Here is a 23669-nt window from a genome sequence, read left to right on the forward strand (position 1 = left end):
AAAGGAAACAAACAGAAAATAACAACATATTTAAGCCATAACACATCAATTACTACCTTAAATATACCTACATACTTTAAATACTCCTAAATACATGAATTAAATGAAAGACCAGAAGAGTGGATAAACTTAAACCATAATCCAACAGTAATGCTATATATTAATACAAGAAGCTTCAAACACAATGATATAAGTAGATTAAAAGAAGATGGAGGCCAGGCACAGTGGCTCACACCTGTAATCCCAGCACTTTGAGAGGCTGAGGCTGGAGGATCACTTGAGCTCAGAAGTTCAAGACCAGCCTGGGCAACAATACAAGACCCATCTCTACAAAAAATTAAAAAATTAGCCAGGCGTGGTGGCATGCGGCTGCAGTCCCAGCTACTAGGAGGCTGAGGTGAAAGAACTGCTTGAGTCCAGGAGGTAAGGACTGCAGTGAGCTATGATCGCATCACTACTCTCCAACCTGGGCAACAGAGGAAAATCTGTCTCTTTAAAACTCAAGGAATCCAGAAGAGCCAAAACTATCTTGAAAAAGAACAACCCACCCCAGCAACATAGCAAGAACCCACCTCTACAAAAAAATTTAAAAATTGCTGGATGTTGTGTAGCCACACATCTATAGTGGTGTGAGACACACATCTGTAGTCTCAGCTGGGGAAGCCGAGGTGGGAGGATCACCTGAGCCCAGGAGGTGGAGGCTGCAGTGAGCCCTGAGTGCACCACTGCACTACAACCTGGGTGACAGAGTGAGACCCTGTTTTTTGTTGTTGTTGTTGCTTGGTGAAAAAAAAAACAAAAAAACAATTTGTTATTGTCATAAGGACATATAGATCAATGGGATGAAATTAAGTCCAGGAAAACACCCTCACATTTACCCAGTCAACTGATTTTAGACAGGTTGCTAAGACAATTAAATAGAGGAAAGAGTAGTCTTTTCACTAAATGATACAGGGACAATGGATATCCTTGTGCTAAAGAATGAAACTAGATCTTTACCTCACACACAAATTTCACATACAAAAATTAACTCAACTTTATGACAGAATTGGAATCTAAAACCTAAAACTGTAAAGCTCCTAAAAGAAAACATAAGAATACATCTTCATGACCTTGGATTACGAAATGATTTTTCAGATGTGGTGCCAAAAACAAAAGCACAAAATACAAATTGGACCTCATCAAACTTAAAAACTTTTGTGGCCAAGTGCAGTGGCTCACACCTCTAACCCCAGCACTTTGCGGGGCTGAAGCAAGAGGATCGCTTGAACCCAGGAGTTTGAGACCAGCCCGGGCAACACAACAAAACCCTGTCTCTACAAAAAATAAAAATAAAAAAAATTAGCTGGGTGCAGTGGTGCACCTGTAGTCCCAGCTACTTGGAAGGCTGGGGTGGGACGATTACCTGAGCCCACAAGGTTGAGGCTGCAGTGAGCTAAGACTGCACCACTACACTCCAGCCTGGGCAACAGAGCAAGACTTTGTCTTGAAAAATAAATAAAAAATAAAAACTTTGTGCTGCCAACACTGTGAATATAACTAAAACCAATGAACACACTTAACAATGGGTAAAACGGTTAAATTTTGTTACATGTATTTTTCCACACACATAAAAACTTTGGTCCTGCAAATAATTCCAGAAAGAAAGTAAAAGACAACGCACAAATAGAAGATATGGCTAAATCAGATATAAGGGTGCAGCACCCAGGGCTGGGCATGGTGGCTCACACCTGTAATCCCAGCACTTTGGGAGGCCGAGGCAGGAAGACTGTTAGGGCCCAGAAGTTCAAGACCAGCCTGGGCAACACAGTGAGGCCTTGTCACTTTAAAAAAAAAAAAAAGAAGAAGACAAAGAAAATAAAAGAAAAAAGAAAGAAAGAAAAAAAATTTAAGAAAAAGGGTAGAACATCCAGACTATCACAAAGAACTGACAACTTTAAAATGTCAAATAACCTAATTAAATAATGGACAAAAGTCTGAACAGACATTTCATCAGGGAAGATATACTAATGGTCAATAAGTGCAAAAGAAGATGCTCAACATCATTAGCCACAAGAGAAATGCAAATCAAAACCACAATAAAACACTATGTCACACCCACCAGGATAGCTATGGTAAAAAAGGTAACAATCGTTGGCAACATTATAGAGTAACTGGAACCCTCATACATACTGCTGATGGCAAAGAAAAATGCTAAAGTCACTTCAGATAACAGTTGGCAGATCCTCAAAAGATTAAATATAAGTTACCATACAACCCAGCAATTGCACTCTCAAGTATACACCCAAGAGAAATGAAAACATATGTTCACATAAAAATTTATCCACAGGTGTTCATAGCAGCACTGTTCGTAATAGCCAAAAAGGAGAAACAACTCAAGTGTCCATTTACTAATGAATGGTTAAACAAAATGTGGTGTAGCCATAAAAGAATATATTATTCAGGCCTAAAAACAGTGAAGTACTGGCTGACTTGAAGGTAGTGAGTTATCTCAACAGATTGTTCAGTCAGTTATAGATCTAAGTCTTTACTCTCTCCTCGTATCACTACTGCACTTGACTATTTTTTTTAAAAGTATTTTAAAAAAGAATGAAGCACTGATACATGCTACAGCACAGATGAAGGTAAAAGTCAGCTACATAAGACTACACATTGTATATTTCAATTTGTAAGAAATATCCAGAATAGGCAAATCTATAGAGACAATAAAGTAGATTAATGGATGCCTAAGTCCGGGGGAATGCTTTGTGGAGTAAGTGAGTAATAACTGCTAATTGGAACAGGGTTTCTTTTGGGAGTAATAAAAATGCTCTAAAATTGATTATGGTGATGGTTACACAACTCTGAATACACTAAAAACTTCTCAACCATACACTTCAAATGTGTGAATTACTAATATATCGTTTGTGAATTAAGTTTTAATGAGTGGCTATATTAATGTAAGATCAAACAGACCTCAGAACAAAAATCAAAGGAAACTGTACTTTTCAGAGAAAGATCCCGAGGTTGCCATTTATATAAGAGAAATAATTTTATTTGCATTGACATAGGGTCGATTCTCATCATTTAGAGTAGTTATATTCTATACAGTTGCTGCAAACAATAAATTAACAAATTAGCTAAACTATTGCTCCTAGAGGAAATGCAGGATTAGGTTCCTGTAAGCCTCTGGTCACAAAATTTTCATCAGTCAATACATAACATTTTTATGTGCATTTATGTTTAAAGTCACTTTAAAACATATTGCTGAGGGCTGGATGCAGTGACTCAAGTAATTCCAGCACTTTGGAAGGCTAAAGTGGATAGACAGCTTGAGTTCAGGAGTTCGAGACGAACCTGGGCAACATGGTAAAACCCTGTCTTTACAAAAATTATAAAAAATTAGCTGGGTGTGGTGGCATGGTCCTGTAGTCTCAGCTACTTAGGAGGCTGAGGTAAAAGGATCACTTGAGACCAGGAGGCAAAGACTGCAGTAAGCCGTAACTGGGCCACTGCATTCCAGTCTGGGTGACAGGGCAAGACCCTGTCTCAAAAAAATAAATAAATAAAATATATTACTGGTTCATTAACACTAAATTCAAAGCCAAAACACTGTAACTCATATATGAATGAAGCTTATCTTACACGTGTTTTTTCCATAAAGCACACACATCCTTCATGCACTCAGGAACACTAAAGGGCACTTCAGCTTTATTACATTTAGGGCCATTTGAAGCAGTGAAGTCAACAAAAAGCATAATGATGAGAACAACATGGCCACAACAAGGACACATATTTACACTATGAGTGCTGAAAGAAGGCAAAGCATCTCCCAGTTTGACCTCAGCTGGGAAAATGTGAGTTGGGCGAGTCAAATTTTTTGCTGCTCTGCCCATGTCAAGGAATGACTGTGAAAGCACTGCAATTATTAACATTGGGGTTACAAATAAATTTTAGTGTGTAGGTGAATTCTAACACACAGAATCCATGAATGAGAATCAATTTTTTAAAAATGCAATAAAATGTACTTTAAAATACATGATTTTAAAATCTCTAGGAGGAAAAACATTTTTAACATATTTTAACATTGTTATTGTGGTATATACATATAACATAAAATTTGCCATTTGAACCATTATGTATGTATATTATGTATACAAGTACACAATTAGGTATGTTATATGGCATTAACTACATTCAACATGTCATGCAACCATCCAACCATCACCATGATTTTCATTATCATCCCAACAGAAACTATATCCATTAAGCAACAACTGCCCATTCCTTCCCCACTCCCATCCTAAACTCTCTATTCCCTCCCTGTTCTCCCTGCAAGCCCTTGGTAACCTCTAGTCTGCTTTCTGTCTCTATGACTGTGCCTATTCTGGACATTTCATAGAAGTGTAATCATATATTTGCCCTCCTGTGTTTGTCTTATTTCACTTATGTTTGCAAAGTTTACTCATATTGCAGCATGTATCAGAAATCCATTCCTTTTCAGGACCAAATAATATCCCATTACATGTATATACATTTTATCAGTTCATCTGTTGAACACTTAACATTATTTCCACTTTTGGCTACTGTGAATAATGCTGCAATCAATACTGGCAAGTATCTGTTTGAGTCCCAGTGTTCAATTCTTTTGGGTCACAGATATGTAAGAATGGATTTGCTAGGTCACATGCTAATTTTATGTTTAACTGAGGAACCACCAAACTGTTTCCCACAGTGGCAGCACCATTTTACATTCCACCAGCAATACAGAAGGACTCTAATTTCTCCACATCCTTGCCAACACTTGGTTGTTTTTTAACTAGAGCCATCCTAGCAGGTGTGAAGTGGTATTTCCTTGTGGTTTTTTTTTACATTTCTCTTAATAACAAATGATCTAGTATATCTTTTCATTTGCTTATTGGCCATATATACGTATCTTCTTTGGGGAACTGTCTATTCAAATCTTTTGCCCATTTTTAATTGAGTTATTTGTCTTTATTATTAGGCTGTAAGAGTTCTTTATATATTCTGGATATGTCACTATTATCCAATATGTGACTTACAAATACTTTCTCCCATTCTGCAGGTTTTCTTTTCACTTTTTGAATAATGGCCTTCGATGTACAAAAGTTTTACATTTTGATCAAGTCCGACTTACTATTTTTTTCTTTAGTTGCTCATGCTTTATTTAGGTTGTTACTTGTCTTTGTTTTGTTTTTGTAGAGACAGGATCTCACTATGTTGCCCAAGCTGGTCTCAAACTCCTGGCCCCAAGCAATTCTCCCACCTCAGCCCACCAAAGTGCTATGATTACATGGTAAGCCACCATGCCCAGCCTGTTGATACATTTTGAGTTAACTTTTGCATATGGTGTGAAGTAGGGGTACGACTTTATTCCTTTGCATGTGAAAATCGGTTGTACCAACATCCTTTTTTTGTTTTGAGACAGGGTCTTGCTCTGTCAGTGCACTGCAGTGCAGTTACACAATCACGGCTCAATGCAGCCTCAACCTCCCCAGGTTCAAACAATTCTGCCTCAACCTTCCAAATACTTCCTGGGGACCACAGATGTGAACCACATCTGGCTTTTTTTATTTATTTATTTATTTATTTTGAGATGGAGTCTCGCTCTGTCGCCAGGCTGGAGTGCAGTGACATGATCTTGGCTCACTGCAACCTCCACCTTCTGGATTCAAGCGATTCTCCTGCCTCAGCCTCCCACATAGCTGGGATTACAAGCATGCGCCACCATGCCCAGCTCATTTTTGTATTTTAGTAGAGGGGGTTTCACCAGGTTGGCCAGGATGGTCTCGATCACCTGACATCGTGATTCGCCCAGGATGGTCTCAATCTCCTGACCTCATGATCCGCCCACCTTGGCCTCCCAAAGTGCTGGGATTTTAAGTGAGCCACCACACCTGGCCATTTTATTTTTTTTAATTTTATTTAGAGACAGGCCTCACTATGTTGCCCAAGCTAGTCTTGAACTTCAGGGCTCAAGTGATGCTCCTGCCTCGGCCTCCCAAAGTGCTGGGATTACAGGTATGAACCAATATGCCTGGCCCAATGTCATTTTTTGAAGATACCCAATCTTTCTGTCACTGAATGGATTTGGCACCACTGTCCAGTATCACCTGGATATACTGGGAGGACAGATAAAGTATTAACACAGGTTATGTCTTGGGGGAGACAGGAACTGGATGAGGATAAGGAGTGCAAGGGAGGATTCTCATTATCCAGCTTCGTATACTTATTTAACTTTTGAACCAGTGTGAAAGTACTGTGTACTCAAGAGCTAAATTCAACATTTTAAAACACAATTGCTAGGCAAGCCACAAAATCGAATATATATCTGACAAAGCAGTCATGATTGGAATATATAAAGAATCCTACAAAAGCATTTGGAAAAAAGGTAGACCAACCACAGGGGAAAATGTAAGCACAACCCGAACAGGCAACTACAAAAAATGATATTCAAAGGCCAATAGCCATACAAAAAGATGTTGGACTTTACCGGTTCTCACAGATCTGTAAATTATACTATAATGCTAGTTTACTTAAGTACTTAAATAAACTTAAAATTATGAAATCAAACTAATTATAACTTGATTGCATCTACCTTAAAAATGACTAATCAGATTCTACCAAGTCAGGACAAAAACTGGTATTATTTGGCCAAAATACAGTTGTTGTTGTTGTTGTTGCTGTTGCTGTTATTAGGCAGTCTCACTCTCTCGCCCAGGCTGGAGTGCAATGGCACACCATCTCGGCTCACTGCAACTTCCACCTCCCAGGTTCAAGCGATTATCGTGTCTCAGCCTCCCAGGTAACTGGGACTACAGGCACACACCACCACACCTGGCTAATTTTTGTATTTTTAGTAGAGATGGGGTTTCACCATGTTGGCCAGACTGGTCTTGAACTCCTGACCTCAGGGGATCTGCCCACTTCGGCCGCCCAAAGTGCTGGGATTACAGGTGTGAGCCACCATGCCTGCCAAAACAGAATATTTTTTAAATGCAAAAAGGCTAGGCAAGTTTCACTACTCTCAATGTCTTACATTAGTTACTTACCTAGTTTCTGAAGGCATCTGAGTCTCTGCTATCAGCTTGACATGGAAAAGCCACATTTAGGTACAATTTTACCACACTACCTCGGTGGCCTCATTTGTTTAAAAAAGAAACAAGGATAATATTATCACCCTGAGATAATTCTTTTTAATTGGGCAAAACTTCATTCCGCAAAATAGAATGAGTCTTCCCTCTAAGAGATTTTTATAAGCAAATAAGATAACATGAAAAAGTTTTATCTTGGAAATTATGTTATTTTACAGACAAGGAAGTCTACACACATTCAAATAAACTTATCCACAGCTAGTTCTTTCCTGCCATTATTAATTCAGATAATCTACTTTGAAAGTATTCAACATATACTGAGGAAGGAAAACAGAGAAGAGAAAACTGGATGGATGTCAAGAGCAGCCTAGATTATAGCCAAAAGCATAAGGACTAAAATCATATCATACACAAATGAAAAAGAGGGAATCACCTCCAAACCAACATTAAGAGAAGAAATAGTAAATTTCAGCTATGACTAATCTCCTTTTGAACCATATTTCAATAAACACCTGGTTTACTGAAATCAAATTTATTACCAATTTATAATAAAATGTATTATACTGTTCTTTAATATAACGTCTTACCTCTCCAGCGAGATTCAATGGGTCTAAGGTTCATTACCTATATCCCTTTTATATGCCTCACAACATATGAAGGTAATGTTCAACACAAAGCAGAAAATTTAATATATGAAGGACAGCTGAAATGCAGTGCTCTAACTTATTACTTTCAACACTTCAGATTCATAAGCATAGTAATACAGTGAAATGATTCTCAATACCTTACCTTCATATCCGCCCTATTGCAGACAAAAAAACTGATGGGGATCTTTTGACTGACATCAGCTTTTTGCATATTTACTTTGTGAGGGTTAGTATTTAAGCCAACCCTCAGTGATGGGAAAAGAAATGAGTTGTGTAATTTGAATTTTAGCATTCTATTAATAAACCACAAATGGATGACAGGTCAGACTGGTACAAAATTCATTTGTGGAATTCATTCTGGCAGTCATTTGTGATGTTACAAGTAGAACCCTGTAAATTCTGATTCTTCCAAATCTATTGTGGACAACAGGTCAGGCTGTACACACCACACTGCTTGAAATCTGATTCATAACCAATGCCTAACATGCCCCATCAAACGAAAATGTGGGATGTGGTATCACGAGGCATAGTAAATATCTTGTTTAGGAAAAAAAGACAGTATCAAGGATATTATGTAGGTATTTACATAATGAAAGAAAATTTCCACAATTTTATCTAAATTCAAAATATAATAATTCAGTAATTTTTTTGTAACACAGGTCTACCAATGAGAAGAATAAAATTATTTTGTAATAAAGATTAATATTTTAATTGAGATTTTAATTAATCACCACAGGGTGAAGAGCTACTCAAGGAAAGAGCCACTCAAAATTCCCTTGTCGTCGAAGGGCCTCATTTTTCATTTTTTTATTTTTTGAAGAAATTCGGCGGCGGCGGTGGTTCAAGCCTTGGTAATTCTCAGCACTTTGGACCGAGACGGCGGACACAGGTCAGAGATGGAGACCATCCTGGCTAACATGGTGAAACCCCGTCTCTAGCTAAAAAATACAAAAAACGCTAGTCGGGCGAGGTGGCGGCGGCTGTAGTCCAGCTTACTCGGAGGCTGAGGCAGGAGGAGATGGGGTAACCCGGAGGGCGGAGCTTGCGTGAGCTGAGATCCGGGCCACTAACTCCAAGCCTGGGCGACAGAGCCGAGACTCCGTCTCAAAAGAAAAGAAATTCTGCTGTGATCAGATATTCCATTTTATACTTTCTTATTTCTGATTTTTGCTTTCCTGTGAGTTGGGAATAATGTAATCAGTGCTTAGTCTGGGGTTGTCAACATAACATTGTACTCTTTCAGCACAGCTATAGTATAAGTACATAATAAACACCATGCTTTGCCATCTAACTCAAAACAAAATGTACTCTGCTGTAAAAGCATAACATTTAAAATCCGTTCACTCTTCTTTGAAATGATAGGTATGCAATCTTTTGGAAAATTTTTTAAATTTTAAATGTTGTGCTACAGCCATACACATCCCTATCAAGTTATAGCTGCATCACTGCAATCTGTAATGCACCAAAAAGCAGTACACAGTCTTTGTCACAACTACTCAGTTTTCCCATTATAGCACGAAAGTAGTCACGGACAATACATAAATGAATGTACATGGCTGTGTTCAAATAAAAATTTCTAAACACAAATTTACACTTAAAATAATTTTTTTTTCTTTTTCTTTGAGATAGAGTTTTCGCTCTTATTCCCCAGGCTGGAGTGCAACAGCGCAATCTTGACTCACTGCAACCTCTGCCTGCCAGGTTCAAGAGATTTTCCTGCCTCAGTCTCCCAAGTAGCTGAGATTACAGGCAACTGCCACCATATCCAGCTAATTGTTTTTGTATTTTTAGTAGAGATGAGGTTTCACCACGTTGGTCAGGTTGGTCTCCAACTCCTGACCTCAAGTGACCTGCCCACCTTGGCCTTCCAAAGTGCTGGGATTACAGGCGTGAGCCACCACACCCGCCCTCTAATAATTTTCATATGCCACAAAATATTCTTTTTTCCCAACTATTTAAAATATAAAAATCATCTTGGCTCAAGGGTCATACAAAACCATGCAGTTGGTTGTATTTAGTTCACGGGCCAGTTTGCCAATCCCTGATCTAAAGCAATGCCCAATAATTAACAAGCCCCACACACAAGCACAGAATCTTCAATCAGAACTGTATTGCCTCATTCAAGTGGGGAGACAACCAAGGATCATCTATTGCTTGGGGAAACCTATGAAACACAAAGATCAAAAGAAAAAAAAAAACAGAAAGTAAAACAGATAATAAAGGGAACAGAAAATAAACAAGAGCAGGCAGAAGCAAGCAGTAAAATAAGATGTCAGAAACGTTATATAATGATAGCTGGGCGTAGTGGTGCACGTCTATAATTCCAGCTACTACAGAGGCTGAGGCAGAAGAATCATTTGAATCCAGGAGACGGAGGTTGCAGTGAGCCAAGACCGCACCACTGCACTTCAGTCTGGGCGACAGACCGAGATTCTGTCTCAAAAAAAAAAAAAAAAAAAAAAGTTACATAATGCAATTATCAAATATAAATATGGAATCAGTACATCTGAAATGTTTCAAAAGTAAAAGTTAAATGAAAATAACGTAAAATAGGTATTTTGCCTAGGGAAGAAAACATTTGTATCCTCAGAGAAAGAAGATACTAAGTCCACAGAAAAAGAATAGAATCTTATAAAAATACAACCTAAGCAAGGAAGCTCTTAGAAATGTACCACATAGGCCAGGCGCGGTGGCTCATGCCTGTAATCCCAGCACTTTGGAAGGCCAAGGCAGGTGGATCACCTGAGGTCAGGAGTTTGAGAGTGGCCTGGCCAACATGGTGAAACCTCGTCTCTACTAAAAATGCAAAAAAATTAGCCAGGCGCGGTGGCACTAGCCTGTAGTTCCAGCTACTCAGGAGGCTGAGGCACGAGAATCACTTGACCCAGGGAGGCAGAGGTTGCAGCGAGCTGTCCAGTCTGGGTGACAGAATGAGACTCCATCTCAAAAAAAAAAAGAAAAGAAAGAAATGTACAATGTAATTAATAAATTGGATAAAAGGGTTAGAGCTAAGGACAAGGAGATCTTTCAGAATGTCAGCTGAGCAAGAAAACAAAGGGAAGAAAACTATAAAAGATAGGGGAGAATATGAACCTAGGAGAGCCAACATCAAATAGTAATAGTTCAAAAAGAGCGGGAGGTGGGGAAGGACCTTCTGAAAAAAATGTAAAGTTATCTTACTACAAATGAAGATTTATAGTTTTTTCATGAAGATGAAAAAACACAATGAATTTTTAGAAACTTTTAGAGAAAAAAAAAAATCAATAGAAGCACATCACTGTATTTCAAAACAATGATAAATAGATGAAGAGATCCAAGACATAAAAAGATCTCAAGAGGTAAATAAACAAATGAAACCCAACCGGGGTTGTACAAACGAGCAAAATTAGAGTAGCATCAGCAACACTGATTTAAGACACTGGAAGATATGCCTTAAAAGTTCTGAGGAAAAAAGTTTTAACCCAGAATTTCATATCCAGCCAAGTAATCATTTAAGAAGAGAGAGAATAAAGAAAACTTCAAAGATGCAAAGGCTCAGAAACTATACTCTTAGTGACTCTTCTTTAGAATGTACAAACAAGGGAGTAAACAAAGAATGGGGAAGACATGGGAGCCCAGGGCCTGTGTAATTTATTAATTAGATCAAGACTCATCTTCATAAAACTGACTTGAACGACTACAACCTCAGTTATTAGGGTGCATAAACAAAGAATAGTGAAATTAAAAAAATATATATTCTGACCAACAGCATGGAAATGAAGAAATCTGTCACTGCCGGGTTCGGGGTAAGGAAAAAATTTTTCTCCTGAGAATTTCCTTTTTTTTCCCCCCACACCCACACTGTGTGTAATTCTAAGAATTTCTAATTACAGCCAGCCTATAAGGTAAACACTAAATCAACATCTGACAATACTAGGATACAGTAAACTAAAAGTCTGCTTCAGTAATTTCTGTGTTGATGGCACCTGACAGAAGCAAATGCAAAATACCCTTTGGAGGCTTGTTCCCTAAAACCAGCCTGGCAGATTTCATAAAGCCCTGGTGAACAGGCTCACTGTCTAAAACTATAAAATACAGGAGGACACCACCCACAACAAACAAGAGCAGGCAGAAGAAAGTAGTAAAATAAGACATCAAGAACATCAGATGATGGAATTATAAAATATAAATACAAAATCAGTATACTTGAGACATTTAAAAAATAGGTCGGGCACAGTGGCTCACACCTGTAATCCCAGCACTTTGGGAGGCCCAGGCAGGCAGGTCACTTGAGCTCAGAAGTTCAAGACCAGCCTGGCCAACATGGTGAAACCCTGTCTCTACTAAAAATAAAAAAATGAGCCAGGCGTGGTGGCATGCACCTGTAATCCCAGCTACTTGGGAGGCTGAAGCAGGAGAACTGCTTGAACCTGGGAGTCGGAGATTGCAGTGAGCCAAGATCATGCCATTGCACTCCAGCCTGGGCAACAAAGTGAGACTCCGTCTCAAAATATACACTCAAAAACATTCATGGAAGACTTAAGCAAATGCAGAGGCATACCATGTTTATAAATAGGCAGACACCATAAAGACATTTTCTCCCAAATTGATTTACATATTCAAAGCAATTCCAACAAAAACACTGACAGGTTTTTTTGGTTTGTTTTTCTTTTCTTTTTTAAAGAGATGGTGGCATCTCTCTGTGTTGCCCAGGCTGGAGTACAGGTGCTATTCCCAAGTGCAATCATAGCACATTACAGCTTCAAACTCCTAGGCTCAAGTCATCCTTCTGCCTCAGCCTCCTGAGTAGCTGGGACTACAGGCAGGTACCACCACACACTGCTTAAGAGGTTTTTAAAATGAACTTTCACAAGATGAACTTTCACAAGATAATACATTTTAGTACAAGAGTGAGCAAAAGGTGAATGGCCAAGGTTTGTCTTGGAAAAAGAAATTTTTTAATAAAAAAAAAAAGGAGCTAAGGGTCAAGATCAGTTGAGATAACCTTGAAGATGACCAAGGTATATGTAGAGAGGGCAGTAAAATTATCTTAATGAAGAAAACTTACTGCTTATTATAAAGCTACTAAGAACAGTCAAAAAACAGATAAATAAAAGGAGAAAAAACTACATTAATATAAAAACATGAAAAGACAGCTCTCTAAAATGTAAAAGTGTATCCGTTATCTATTGCTATGTAACAAATTACCTCAAAAATTAGTAACTTAAAACAACAGTAATTCTCACAGCTTTATTGAAACAAGAATTTGGGAGGGACCTGGCAGGCAGTTCTGGCTTAGTGCCTCTAAGAAGGCTGCAGTCAAGATGTCAGCCAGGACTGCAGTCATCTGAAAGCTTGATTGGGATAGAGAATCTACCTCAAAAGTGGCTTTCACATGGCTCGCAAGTTGGTCCCGGGTTTTGCAGAAGACCTCAATTTTCTCCATATGGCCTCTTTAAAGGACTACTAGAGTATCTTTCACAGAATGGCAGCTGTTTTTCACCCAGAATGAGGGATCCAAAGAGCAAGGAAAAAGTTGTATATATGCCTTTAATGACCTGGCCTCAGAAGTCACTATTAATTCTAATATATTCTCTTGGTCACAGAGACCAGCCTTGAGCAACAGGACAGCAACCATAGAATGGTGTGAGTAATAGGAGAAAAGGAACAAGGGGCCATCTTAGAGGTTGGCTACCACACCAAGCCATAGGCTTAGAATACATCTTCAACCTAAATCATCAACAAAGGATCAGTATACAGAATTTGTCAAGAATTCTTGTAAATCAAAACAGAAAATGTAAGCAATCTAAAGAAAAACATAAAACACATGGACAAATAATTCACAAAAGGAACATAAATAGCAAATAATAAGCATTCAAATGTACTCGTTAGTACCATACAGTGCATGCCATTTACTCATCACTGGGGAATAGGCTTTAAGTATTTTTCTAAAAATGGTATATTTATGTTCATCCATCCTTGTTCTTTTTCCCACTTCCCCTTGAGTCCAATGGCAAGGAATAGAAGTGCAATTTGTGGCCAGAGACAAGAGGTTAATTTACCTATCATCCTGAGCGCAATCTCTGAAGTTGGCTTAGACAGCCATAAACATGAAAAAACATCAGTAAATCTATAGTGAGCTATTTTTAAAAGTTTAACTTCGGTTAATAAGTACTTTCTTCATTTTTACATTTTATTGACGGGAGGCTTTTTCTGAACTGTTACGGGTACTCCAAAATGCAAAACTATAAATGTATAAATCTGCCACCTATTATTTTATGATCTGACATTCTTCCCGCTAGCCCAAAGACTCTGAGACATTATCATGTTCTTAATGTCCGTTAACAGAGCAGGGCTTAAACTTTCTGGTCTCAGGACCTCTCTTACAGTCTTAGTTATTGAGGAACACAAAGAGCTTTTGTTTAGATGGGGTATGACCATCAAATATGTTTTAAATGTATTTTAATTCATTACAAAATGAATTAAAAATGAATCTTAAATTTTAAAATGTTAAAATGACGTTTATTTTATTACTAGTTTTGTTTGTTTTCTGAGACAGTCTCACTCTGTCACCCAGACTGGAGTGCAATGGCATGATCACAGCTCACTGTAGCCTCAACCTCCCAGACTCAAGTGATCCTCCCACCTCAGCGTCCTAAGTAGCTGGAACTACAGGCGCACACCACCACACTCGGATAAATTTTTTATTTTTTGTGGAGTCAGTGTCTCACTATATTGCCCAAGCTGGTCTTGAACTCCTGGGCTCAAGTGATCCTCCCACCTCAGCCTTCAAAAGTACTGGGATTATAGGCATGAGCCACCATGTCCAGCACAACAGGTTTAAACAACATTTTTTAAAATCAGAAATAACTGTATTTCCTAAAACAAAAAAATTAATAAAGAGTGTCATTGTGCTAAATTTTAAAGATCTCTTTAACATGTGGTTTAATAGAATATGGCTGGATATATGCTTCTGCATTTAATGTTTTGATACATTGTTTCTTTGAAGAATATAAAGAAAATCTGGCCTCAGACAGCTAAGTATCTAAGAAAAGGGAAGAGCAGATTTTAATAGCCTTTTCAGATCACTGTGTGGATATTTTTATTTGATAAAACACAAAAACTTAAGAAGTATATTTATTTTTTAAACATCAGTTGCAATGTGGCATCTCAAACCTTAACAATAAACTTTACTACTCTCTTGCATTAAAATCTATTTATTGGCTGGGCACGGTGGCTCATGCCTGTAATACCAACACTTTGGGAGGCTGAGGTGGGCAGATCAACTGAGGTCAGGAGTTCAAGAACAGCCTGGTCAACATGGCGAAACCCCATCTCTACTAAAAATACAAAAATTAGCTGGGCGTGGTGGTGTGTGCCTGTAATCCCAGCTACTTGGGAGGCTTGAACCCAGGAGCCCAGGAGGTGGAGGTCGCAGGGAGCCAAGATTGTGCCACTGCACTCCAGCTTTGGCAACAAAGCAAGACTCCATCTCAAATAATAAAATAAAATACAATCTATTTATTACTGCTCTGTTTTGCACTTAACACCATGCATTGGTCATTTAGAATATATTGCAATAAGCTACGCAGATCTTTGGAAATGTTGACATTACACAGTATCAAAAAAATTCACGTTCATTAATATCACCACCAATCTCTTCAGAAAAGTCTTTAAATACTAAGAAACTGACCAGCTCATGGCAGCAAACACCAATTTTCCAAAAATTCTAATTTTCATTTTAAACCTCGATTTTTATCACTGGCAACATATGTCAGTTGTTTTCCTGGAAATGACAGGCTCAATTCATTCACTTTTGAGAAAATGGCTGCCAAATACCCATGCCTAAAAACCATAGTTTGTCAATCATTATTTCAAGTAAAAATAGTTTTCTATGAAACTATGAACACGCAAATTCAGCTTGGAACTTACAAAAAAACTACACAAGTTACTTTTCTTGCACTTTCGTAAGCAGCAGAAGCATTTTAGGCACATTTCCCATTTCATCACACAGAGCTTTAAAGATCAAAATTTAATATAGTAATTGTTACTGTTTCATAAAGGATATTAAGTGACAATGGATAGGTTTATTTTTGTTTTTTCTCTAAATGTGTGAAAGTAAATATGCAATGACTTGTAGTATGGCTTGGAGCCACTATCTTTTTTTTTTTTTTTTTTTTTTTTTTTTTAAAGACAAGGTCTCATGCCATTGCCCAGGCTGGAGTACAATGGCACAATCATGGCTCGCTGCAGTCTCGACACTCCCTGACTCAGGCGATTCTCCCACTTCAGCCTCCTGAGTAGCTGCGACTACAGGCACACACTACCATGCCTGTTTAATTTTTCTGTATTTTTTGTAGAGACAGGGTTTCCCCATGTTGCCCAGACTAGTCTCCTACTCCTGGACTCAATCAATGCACCTACCTTGGCCTCCCAAATGGAGTCACTCACCACCTTAATTCATGCAGAGGTGACAGCAGTTTTATCCATCATTGCTTTTGCACCGTTAATATAAATGTCAGCACAGTGAATAAGGTAAATATTAAATTAGTGTAATTATGAAAATAGTTTTAAACTTGTGCACCTCTAAAAGGGTCTCAGTGACATGGTCACTACCTTAACCCCCACCCTAGCATTCTGTGGACCACACTTTGAGAATCACTGCTTTAAGGTATTCTCATTTAGGACCCATTGAGAGCAGTATCTATGAGAAAAGTAAAAGTAATTAAAGTCCCCCAACTAGGGCTATTGATGTACTACAAATACTAGACATTATAAAGGCTTAGGATTTAGGACATTAGTTTATAAATTTTTACAAGTTCTAGGTAACTAGAAAGATTCGGAACTCAAATGATTTATCATGCATGCTGTACACATCAGTAGATGTCAGAAAAGCCTTTAAAACCACAATTTACCCCCCTGCCTCTTCTTTCTGTTTACTGTGAGATACAGTCACAAAGGCAATGGGGGGACAAATGAAAAATCACCGAAATCACACTACTGCAATTTATTGGGGGCTTCCCATGTAAGCTCCCAATAAATGCACCTTGCAACACATTAACTCTCTTAATTCTCACAAAAACTCTATGACATAGATATAATTATTACTCCCAGTTTACAGATGTTAAGTAACTTATCCACGGTCATTCCAGTACTAAATGGCACAGCTCAAAAATCAAGTCAGGTAGTTTGACCACAATGCTAGACAGAAGTCGTTAGGAAGTATTTCAGCAATCTCGGATACATCTTCAATGACTAGTTGTTGGTGCAATACCACATGATCATTCAAACACTCAAGCTTGTTTCTGTTGAAGAGGACAGTCAGAAAAAGTAGAGCCTAAAAAGTCCCCAAACCAGTTAAGTCACACTGAGGCTAGAACTGTCATACAGTATACACACTCCAGGGATAAGAAATTCCAAGGGCTCAAACAGAAGACTCCTCAGAGTGGCTCAGCATGGTCTGTGATAAACAGAAACACTATGAGGAAGTGCTTTTCACACTACACTCAAGAAGTTTTCCCTCCCACTTACAAGACTGTTGCCATCTCGGACTTTTCATAGTAAGTTTTTTTGTTTTGTTTTGTTTTGTTTTTGAGACGGAGTCTCACTCTGTCACCCAGGCTGGAGTGCAGTGGCATGATCTCAGCTCACTGCAACCTCCACCTCCCAGATTCAAAGGATTCTCCTGCCTCAGCCTCCCAAGTAGCTAGGATTACAGGCACCTGCCACCATGCACAGCTAATTTTTGTACCTTCTGTAGAGACAGGGTTTCGCCATGTTGGTCAGGCTGGTCTCGAACTCATAACCTCAAGCGATCTGCCCGCCTCGGCTTCCCAAAGTGCTGGGATCACAGGCATGAGCCACTGTGCCCAGCCCATAGTAAGTTGAAGAATTCAGTAACAGAATGATTCTTCCATGGTGATTCCTCTATTACTCCCCACAAACTATAAGGACATTAAACGTACGTACATACAGAATGTTAGCATAAAAGACAATAGAATCATAGAACCTAACAGGATAGGAACTCAGCCTCTTCACAGTGCAAAAGACCTGGAGAGACTTCCTAGGTTCCTTGTCCAACGGTTACATAGCTACTTAATAGCAGAACCCAGGCCAGGCGGTGCCTCACGTCTACAATCCCAGCACTTTGGGAGGCCAAGACGGGCGGATCACTTGAGGTCAGGATTTCGAGACCAGCCTGGCCTACGTGGCGAGATCCTGTCTCTACTAAAAATACAAAAGAATAGGTGGGCATGGTGGCAGGCACCTATAATATCAGCTACTGGGGAGACTGAGGCAGGACAATCACTTGAACCCAGGAGGTGGAGGTTGCAGTGAGCCAAAATCACGCCATTGCACTCCAGCCTGGGCGACTAGAGCAAAACTCTGTCTGAAAAAAAAAAAAAAGCAGAACCCAATGCAACTTAATACCAATTCATTTCTTCAACTGTATCATTGTGCCATCTCGCAGGTAGCCTCATCTCCTTCAAGAGTTCATCTGAGAGTTTGTTCAGATGCATCAATATGATTCCTATTTAAAAAAAATTTTTTTAGAGACAGGGTCTTGCTATGTTACACAGGCTGATCTTGAACTCTTGGCCTCAAGTGATCCTCCTGCCTCAGCCTCCTGAGTAGCAAACCTGTATTTTTATTGATAAAGTATAAAATTTTATATATCCACTACTGATAGCTATTCTGCCTCAACCTGAAAAAGCATCCCCAAAACAATCACAAAAGTACTCTAAAAGCGCACTATTGAGATTCAATATTAACTAATTTATCTACTTTGATTCTGCAAATACTCCAATGGTAAAGAGATCATACTTTCTCTTCAAAATATTTAAATCCATCTTCCTCAAAGTGTGGTGGTACCAAAAGCATCAAAATCACAGGGCACCTGTTAAAAATGCAGGCACATGGAGTCATCACCAAATCAACTAAACCAGTCTCTGAAGAAACTCCCAAGTTAGCATTTTAATAAGCTCTCCAGTGATTCTTATTTACTCAAAACTTATTGAACAGTATTAGTGCAAAATGAGATGGGTAAGTAAACAAAAATAAACATTTTGGATTTTAGCTGTGCTACAAAGAAAAAAAGATGATGTATGAGAGAGCGACCTGGAGGACTACTTTAAAATGAGAAGTCAAACTCTGAGGAGACATTTGAAGTGAGAAGCCCTTCATTCAAGACAGTGGTTCTCAAACTTAAGCGTGAATCAGAATCACCTGGAGAGCTTGTTAAACAAGACTACTGGTCAGGAGGTCTGGAACGGGGCCCAAGAATCTGTATTCCTAACAAGGTCACAGATGCTGCAGATGCTGCTAGTCCAGGAACCACACTCTGAGAACTGTTGATCTAGAGAGAGCAGCCAGACAGTGTGAATAAATGTATTAAGAGAAATAGGAAAAACACCAGTTAGGAAGGAGGGCATTATACTCATCTTTGTTTCAAAATCACTGGAAAAGACGGTGAATTAAAACCACTAGTTATGATCTCCAGACCAGAGAAGATGATACCTGAGGTTGATCAGTAATATCCTATATTGTTGAATCATTTCTCAGTTACAAAGTGTTTTCGCATTTATTATTTCCCTTATTGAGATATAAGTAAACGACTATTAGCTACATTTTAGAAGTAAACTGAAGGACAAAAACAGTATGAATTTCCTTTAGCGTAGAACAGTTAAGGAGCTGAAATATGTCCCCTAACACCCAATCTAGTGTTCTTTCCAGCACAGCTTGATCTTTTTAAAGAGCAAAGCAGAATGGTATATAGGAGGTTAATACTGACAAATTACTTTCCAAACTATCTAAAAACACAGTGGATGGCTGGGCACGGTGGCTCATGCCTATAATCCCAGGACTTTGGGAGGCTGAGACACGCAGATCATTTGAAGCCAGGAGACCAGTCTGGCCAATTTGGCAAAACCCCGTCTCTACTAAAAATACAAAAATTAGCCAGGCATGGTGGTGTGCGCCTGTAATCTCAGCTACTAGGGTGGCTGAGGCACAAGAATCGCTTGAACCTGGGAGGCAGAGGCTGCAGTGAGCCGAGATCAAGCCACTGCACTCCAGCCTGAGCAACAGAGCGAGACTGTCTCAAAAAAAATTTTTTTTTAATAAAAAACATGGTGGATTCCAGACTCAATTTGTTTTAGATATTCATTGACAGCAATATCACTTAAGATTGACAGTATTTGGTTAGTCCCTTCCACTTACTCATCCTCCTTCAAAAAGAAAGGATAAAGAAATGAAGAGGGGATTTACATATTATTCTCTCTCCTTCATAAATTTCAGATAGCCAATTTCATAACCTCAGTCCCTCAGCCACATCAGTCAAACATAATCTGCATCTCTGGGTTCCCTCTAAATCTCTTACCTAACCCAGGTTCCCACAAGAACACTGAATCCTATGGGTCCTACTATGCTCATGGGTGCACAGACCATGAGCGGTTATTCTCTAAACACCCATTAACCATTAGTAGCTTCTCCAACAACCAAAGCCTTACTCTTAACATTCTTACCTACATGTCCCAATAATGCTAGAAACCCAAAACAACCCAAACTGAAAACATTTTATCCTCCCTCCACCCCAGGCCTTACCCTCACCCCAGCCTGCTTCAGCGTCTGAATACGTATTAATAGCATTGCCATTCACCAAATAAAAAATGTGGAATTCTACGTTTGTCTCCCTCACACTAATTTCAATACAATCCCCCCGTCCCTCCACTCCCACAGCCACTTACTAATAGTTACTACTATTAATATACTAGCTACCATTTCATTAGTAACTACCACGTACTAATTACATATTTTATCTTACTTCATTCTCTCAATAACCCTGAGTTTATGTACTTTTTTCCCGTTTCACAAATGAGAAAACTGAAGCTAAGAAAAGGTCACTGCCCAAGTCTAGAAGATGGCAAAGGAGATTTCCAAACCCTACCGTTCCCCCAAACCAAAATGCTTCATTCTGTAATACCTGATACCATTTCTTTACTACCCATTCCAAATGTTAATTTCTTACCTAGATTACTGCCAAGATTCTCCTAACTGGTCTCCCTGTCTCCAGCCTTGCCTTCCCTCCTCCCTCAAGTGCCCTAAGTGATCCTTTTGGATCAGAAATCTGATCCATTTATCCTCTTGATATAAAAACCCTCCAGGGACATCCTTTAGTCCACAATGTCCAGGATACACTCTACAGGATGAATTCCAAGCCCTTTAGTACAGGTCCACAATCCCTTACCTAGAGTTCCGAAATTCAAAAGCTTTGAAATTTTATTTCTTTTTTCATTAGTTTGCAACAGAATCCATTGTGAGTGTTGGGAGGTTATTTATTGTCTATTTATCCCATTAGTGTGACATTCATGTGTTTCAATGCAGAAACACTAACGTGTTTGATACAGAGTTAATTCAGACCCTGATAAAAGTCTCACATAAGAGACCTTGCCAGAAAAAAGAAAAATCCCAAAATATTCTGAAGTTCAAAACACACCTGGATCCCAAGAGTTTAAGAGACTTTGAAACCTTTATCTATTCAGCCCATCAATCCCATCTAATTTCCACCAATCACCTTACACATTCTTTAGTTCCAGGGATGTAGAAGGGTGCCCTGTGCCCTGAATACCCTCCAACCCAGTGAGGTACTCATTCAAGAAACCTGTTCATGGATTTCCTTTCCTGTGAAGTTTCCCTGACCTTTCCTCTATTGGGCCACAACCATTGTACTGAATACCCTCCTCCACTGTTGCAAGTTATATAGGTTTCCCCTGTTAGACTGTGAATGAAGTCTTCACTGAGTACTTTATTCAATCCTAGCACAGTGCCCCAACACTAGGGGCTCACTAACGTCCAATGAGCTAAAACAAATTCATGCCCAGCTTTCCCTAACTCTCAATTTCCTTCAAAGTTCATTTCTCCTTCATCCCCAAACCTTAGGATTTTCCCTAACCATGCAGTCCGCTTTCCGAGTTTCTCCTTCCCAATGTCATCTTACAATTTTCTGTCAGGCGCCTTCTCTGTACCCCAAGCCCTCCAACATATTTTATCCACCTCCTTTTAATCCATAGTGCTCCTCTCTCCTATCTGCGAACAGGCCAAGTCCCCTCCCTCCAAAGCAATCCATCTTCACTGCCCTTACCTCTTACCTACTCCCTCAACATCTCGCTGGCCCGGGCCCTTCCAGCCAAAATGCTTCTCACTACGTGTTTCCCAAATCCCCCTTCTCTCACTGTATGGGTCTGCCAGCTCCAGAACCAGTGCTCGGCCGGGTTCTGCACATCACAAACCTCGCAGCCAGCGTCCCCTCCCCCAGCCTCTCGCAGCCGGCACCCCTCCCTTCATGCTCCCCTTATCTCTTGCGGTCCAGCTTCTCTGGAAAGTGTCCCAGGGGCGAGTCTTTCACCTTAGAGACCCCTCGGGATCGCGCCTGTCCGAACAGCCCCAGGCCCCAGCACCTCCGTCCCCAGCTCCTCTAGGGTTGCGCAAATCCTGCGCGGCCCAGATGCCAGACAGGGCCTCCGGCTCACCTTGCTGGATGTCGCCGTTGCTGCCCCCCGGGATGGGTACGCTGAGCTGGCGCTCCGGCTCCGGCAGGCAGCGCAGGCAGAAGGAGTGAAGACAGGGCAGCAGCTTGGGCTCCGCCTCACGCCGGCTCTGCAAGCTCTGCTGACACACGGCGCAGGTGTCCAGGAGCGAGGCTGGCGGTCCAGGAGGCGGCCCCGCCGAGGGACCCGGAGCGGGAGCCGAGGCTGGAGCTGGAGCCGGCGTCGATACCGCGCCCCCGGGAACTGCAGGGCCCACTGAGGCCGCAGGGGATGAAGCAGCCTGGGCAGAGCCCGAGGAGGCCGCGGCCACCCCCCCGTCGTCGGGCCCGGCCGCGCCGCCCTCAGCGCCGGCCCTGCCGCCTTCCTCCTCCTCCTCCTCCACCAGCACCGCGGTGAGAGGCGGCTCCGCCTCCTGCGCCGCGGGCCCGGCGGCCCCAGCAGTTACACCGGGCGCGCTGCCGCTGGCCCCGCGCGCTCTCAGCCTCCGCCGCCGCCTTTGTTTTCCGCCATGTTTTCCTCTTTGAACCCGCCGGACCGCCCGCGCCGCCGCCGCCCGCCGTCGCCGGCCCCAGCCCCAGCCGCAGCCGCAGCAAGAGCGGCAGCCGAGAGCGAGCGAAAGAGCGAACCAACGAGAGCGCGCGCGCACGCGGCGCCCCCGCCCTCGCGTCGCGCGTTTGAAGGAGGGCGGTTGCGGCACGCGCACGTACGCACGGACGTCCTCCCGAGGGAGGCGGGAACTCGGTGCGCGGGCGCGGAGCGGTCGGGTACTCTCGAAGCCAGTTCCTTGCGTCAGTGCCGCGGCTCTTTAACCCGAAAGGAGCTTTTAAAGCCAGAGGCGGTTGACGCTGGGTTGCCTGTGGCTGGGGTTGGTTATGAATTCCGATACAGCTGTGGTGCGTACGGAAGGGTGGAAGCCGGACCGGTTCCGGTCGTTGCGAGCGTGTCCCGGGCGTCTTCGCGGAAGCTTCACCTGCCGGGCCGGTCGATCGCCGGCGCCTCCTAGGTCTCTGCTGTGCGTAGACCAGCCGCGTTCCTTTGGGTGGCTGTGGAGCACTAAAGCGGGGCTTTGTTTTCTGTTTGTTTTGGGTTTGTGTTTGTTTTTTGTTTTTGTACTGAGGATCTACCAGAAATAGGCTGAAAAGACCGAGTGAGGAAGAAACTCTTTAACAGCTATTTTTGGCATCTTGAGGTGATTCTCAGGAGTTGCTACGTATCAGAATCAACGGAGGAGTTTTTCAAAGCAGAGATGCCAGGACCAGTCCCCAGACCTGAATCAGGAAGTGAGGGAGAGAGCCGACGGAGGGGGAGAAGTCCCTTCAGCTGATTCTAATGTATGTCAGTTTGGAGAGCCACGGATTGTAAACAATACTGCGTCCTTCTGAGGTCCCACTTTAAGTGTCCTG

The 23669-nt window shown here is 41.0% G+C and overlaps 1 protein-coding gene across 1 annotated transcript in view; it reads right to left on the bottom strand.

Moving 5' to 3' along the window:
• TRIM33 (tripartite motif containing 33) overlaps positions 1-22776 on the bottom strand; it is a 115057-nt gene extending 92281 nt beyond the window's left edge. Inside the window, 2 exon segments of the mRNA XM_017869780.1 lie at positions 22249-22746; positions 22749-22776. Coding sequence (XP_017725269.1) covers positions 22249-22746; positions 22749-22776 — 526 coding nt within the window.
• Between the last annotated feature and the right edge of the window lie 893 nt (positions 22777-23669).

The sequence above is a fragment of the Rhinopithecus bieti genome, unplaced genomic scaffold, assembly GCF_001698545.2.
Source record: "Rhinopithecus bieti isolate Rb0 unplaced genomic scaffold, ASM169854v2 scaffold_3040, whole genome shotgun sequence".
In the NCBI taxonomy this organism is placed as follows: domain Eukaryota; kingdom Metazoa; phylum Chordata; class Mammalia; order Primates; family Cercopithecidae; genus Rhinopithecus; species Rhinopithecus bieti.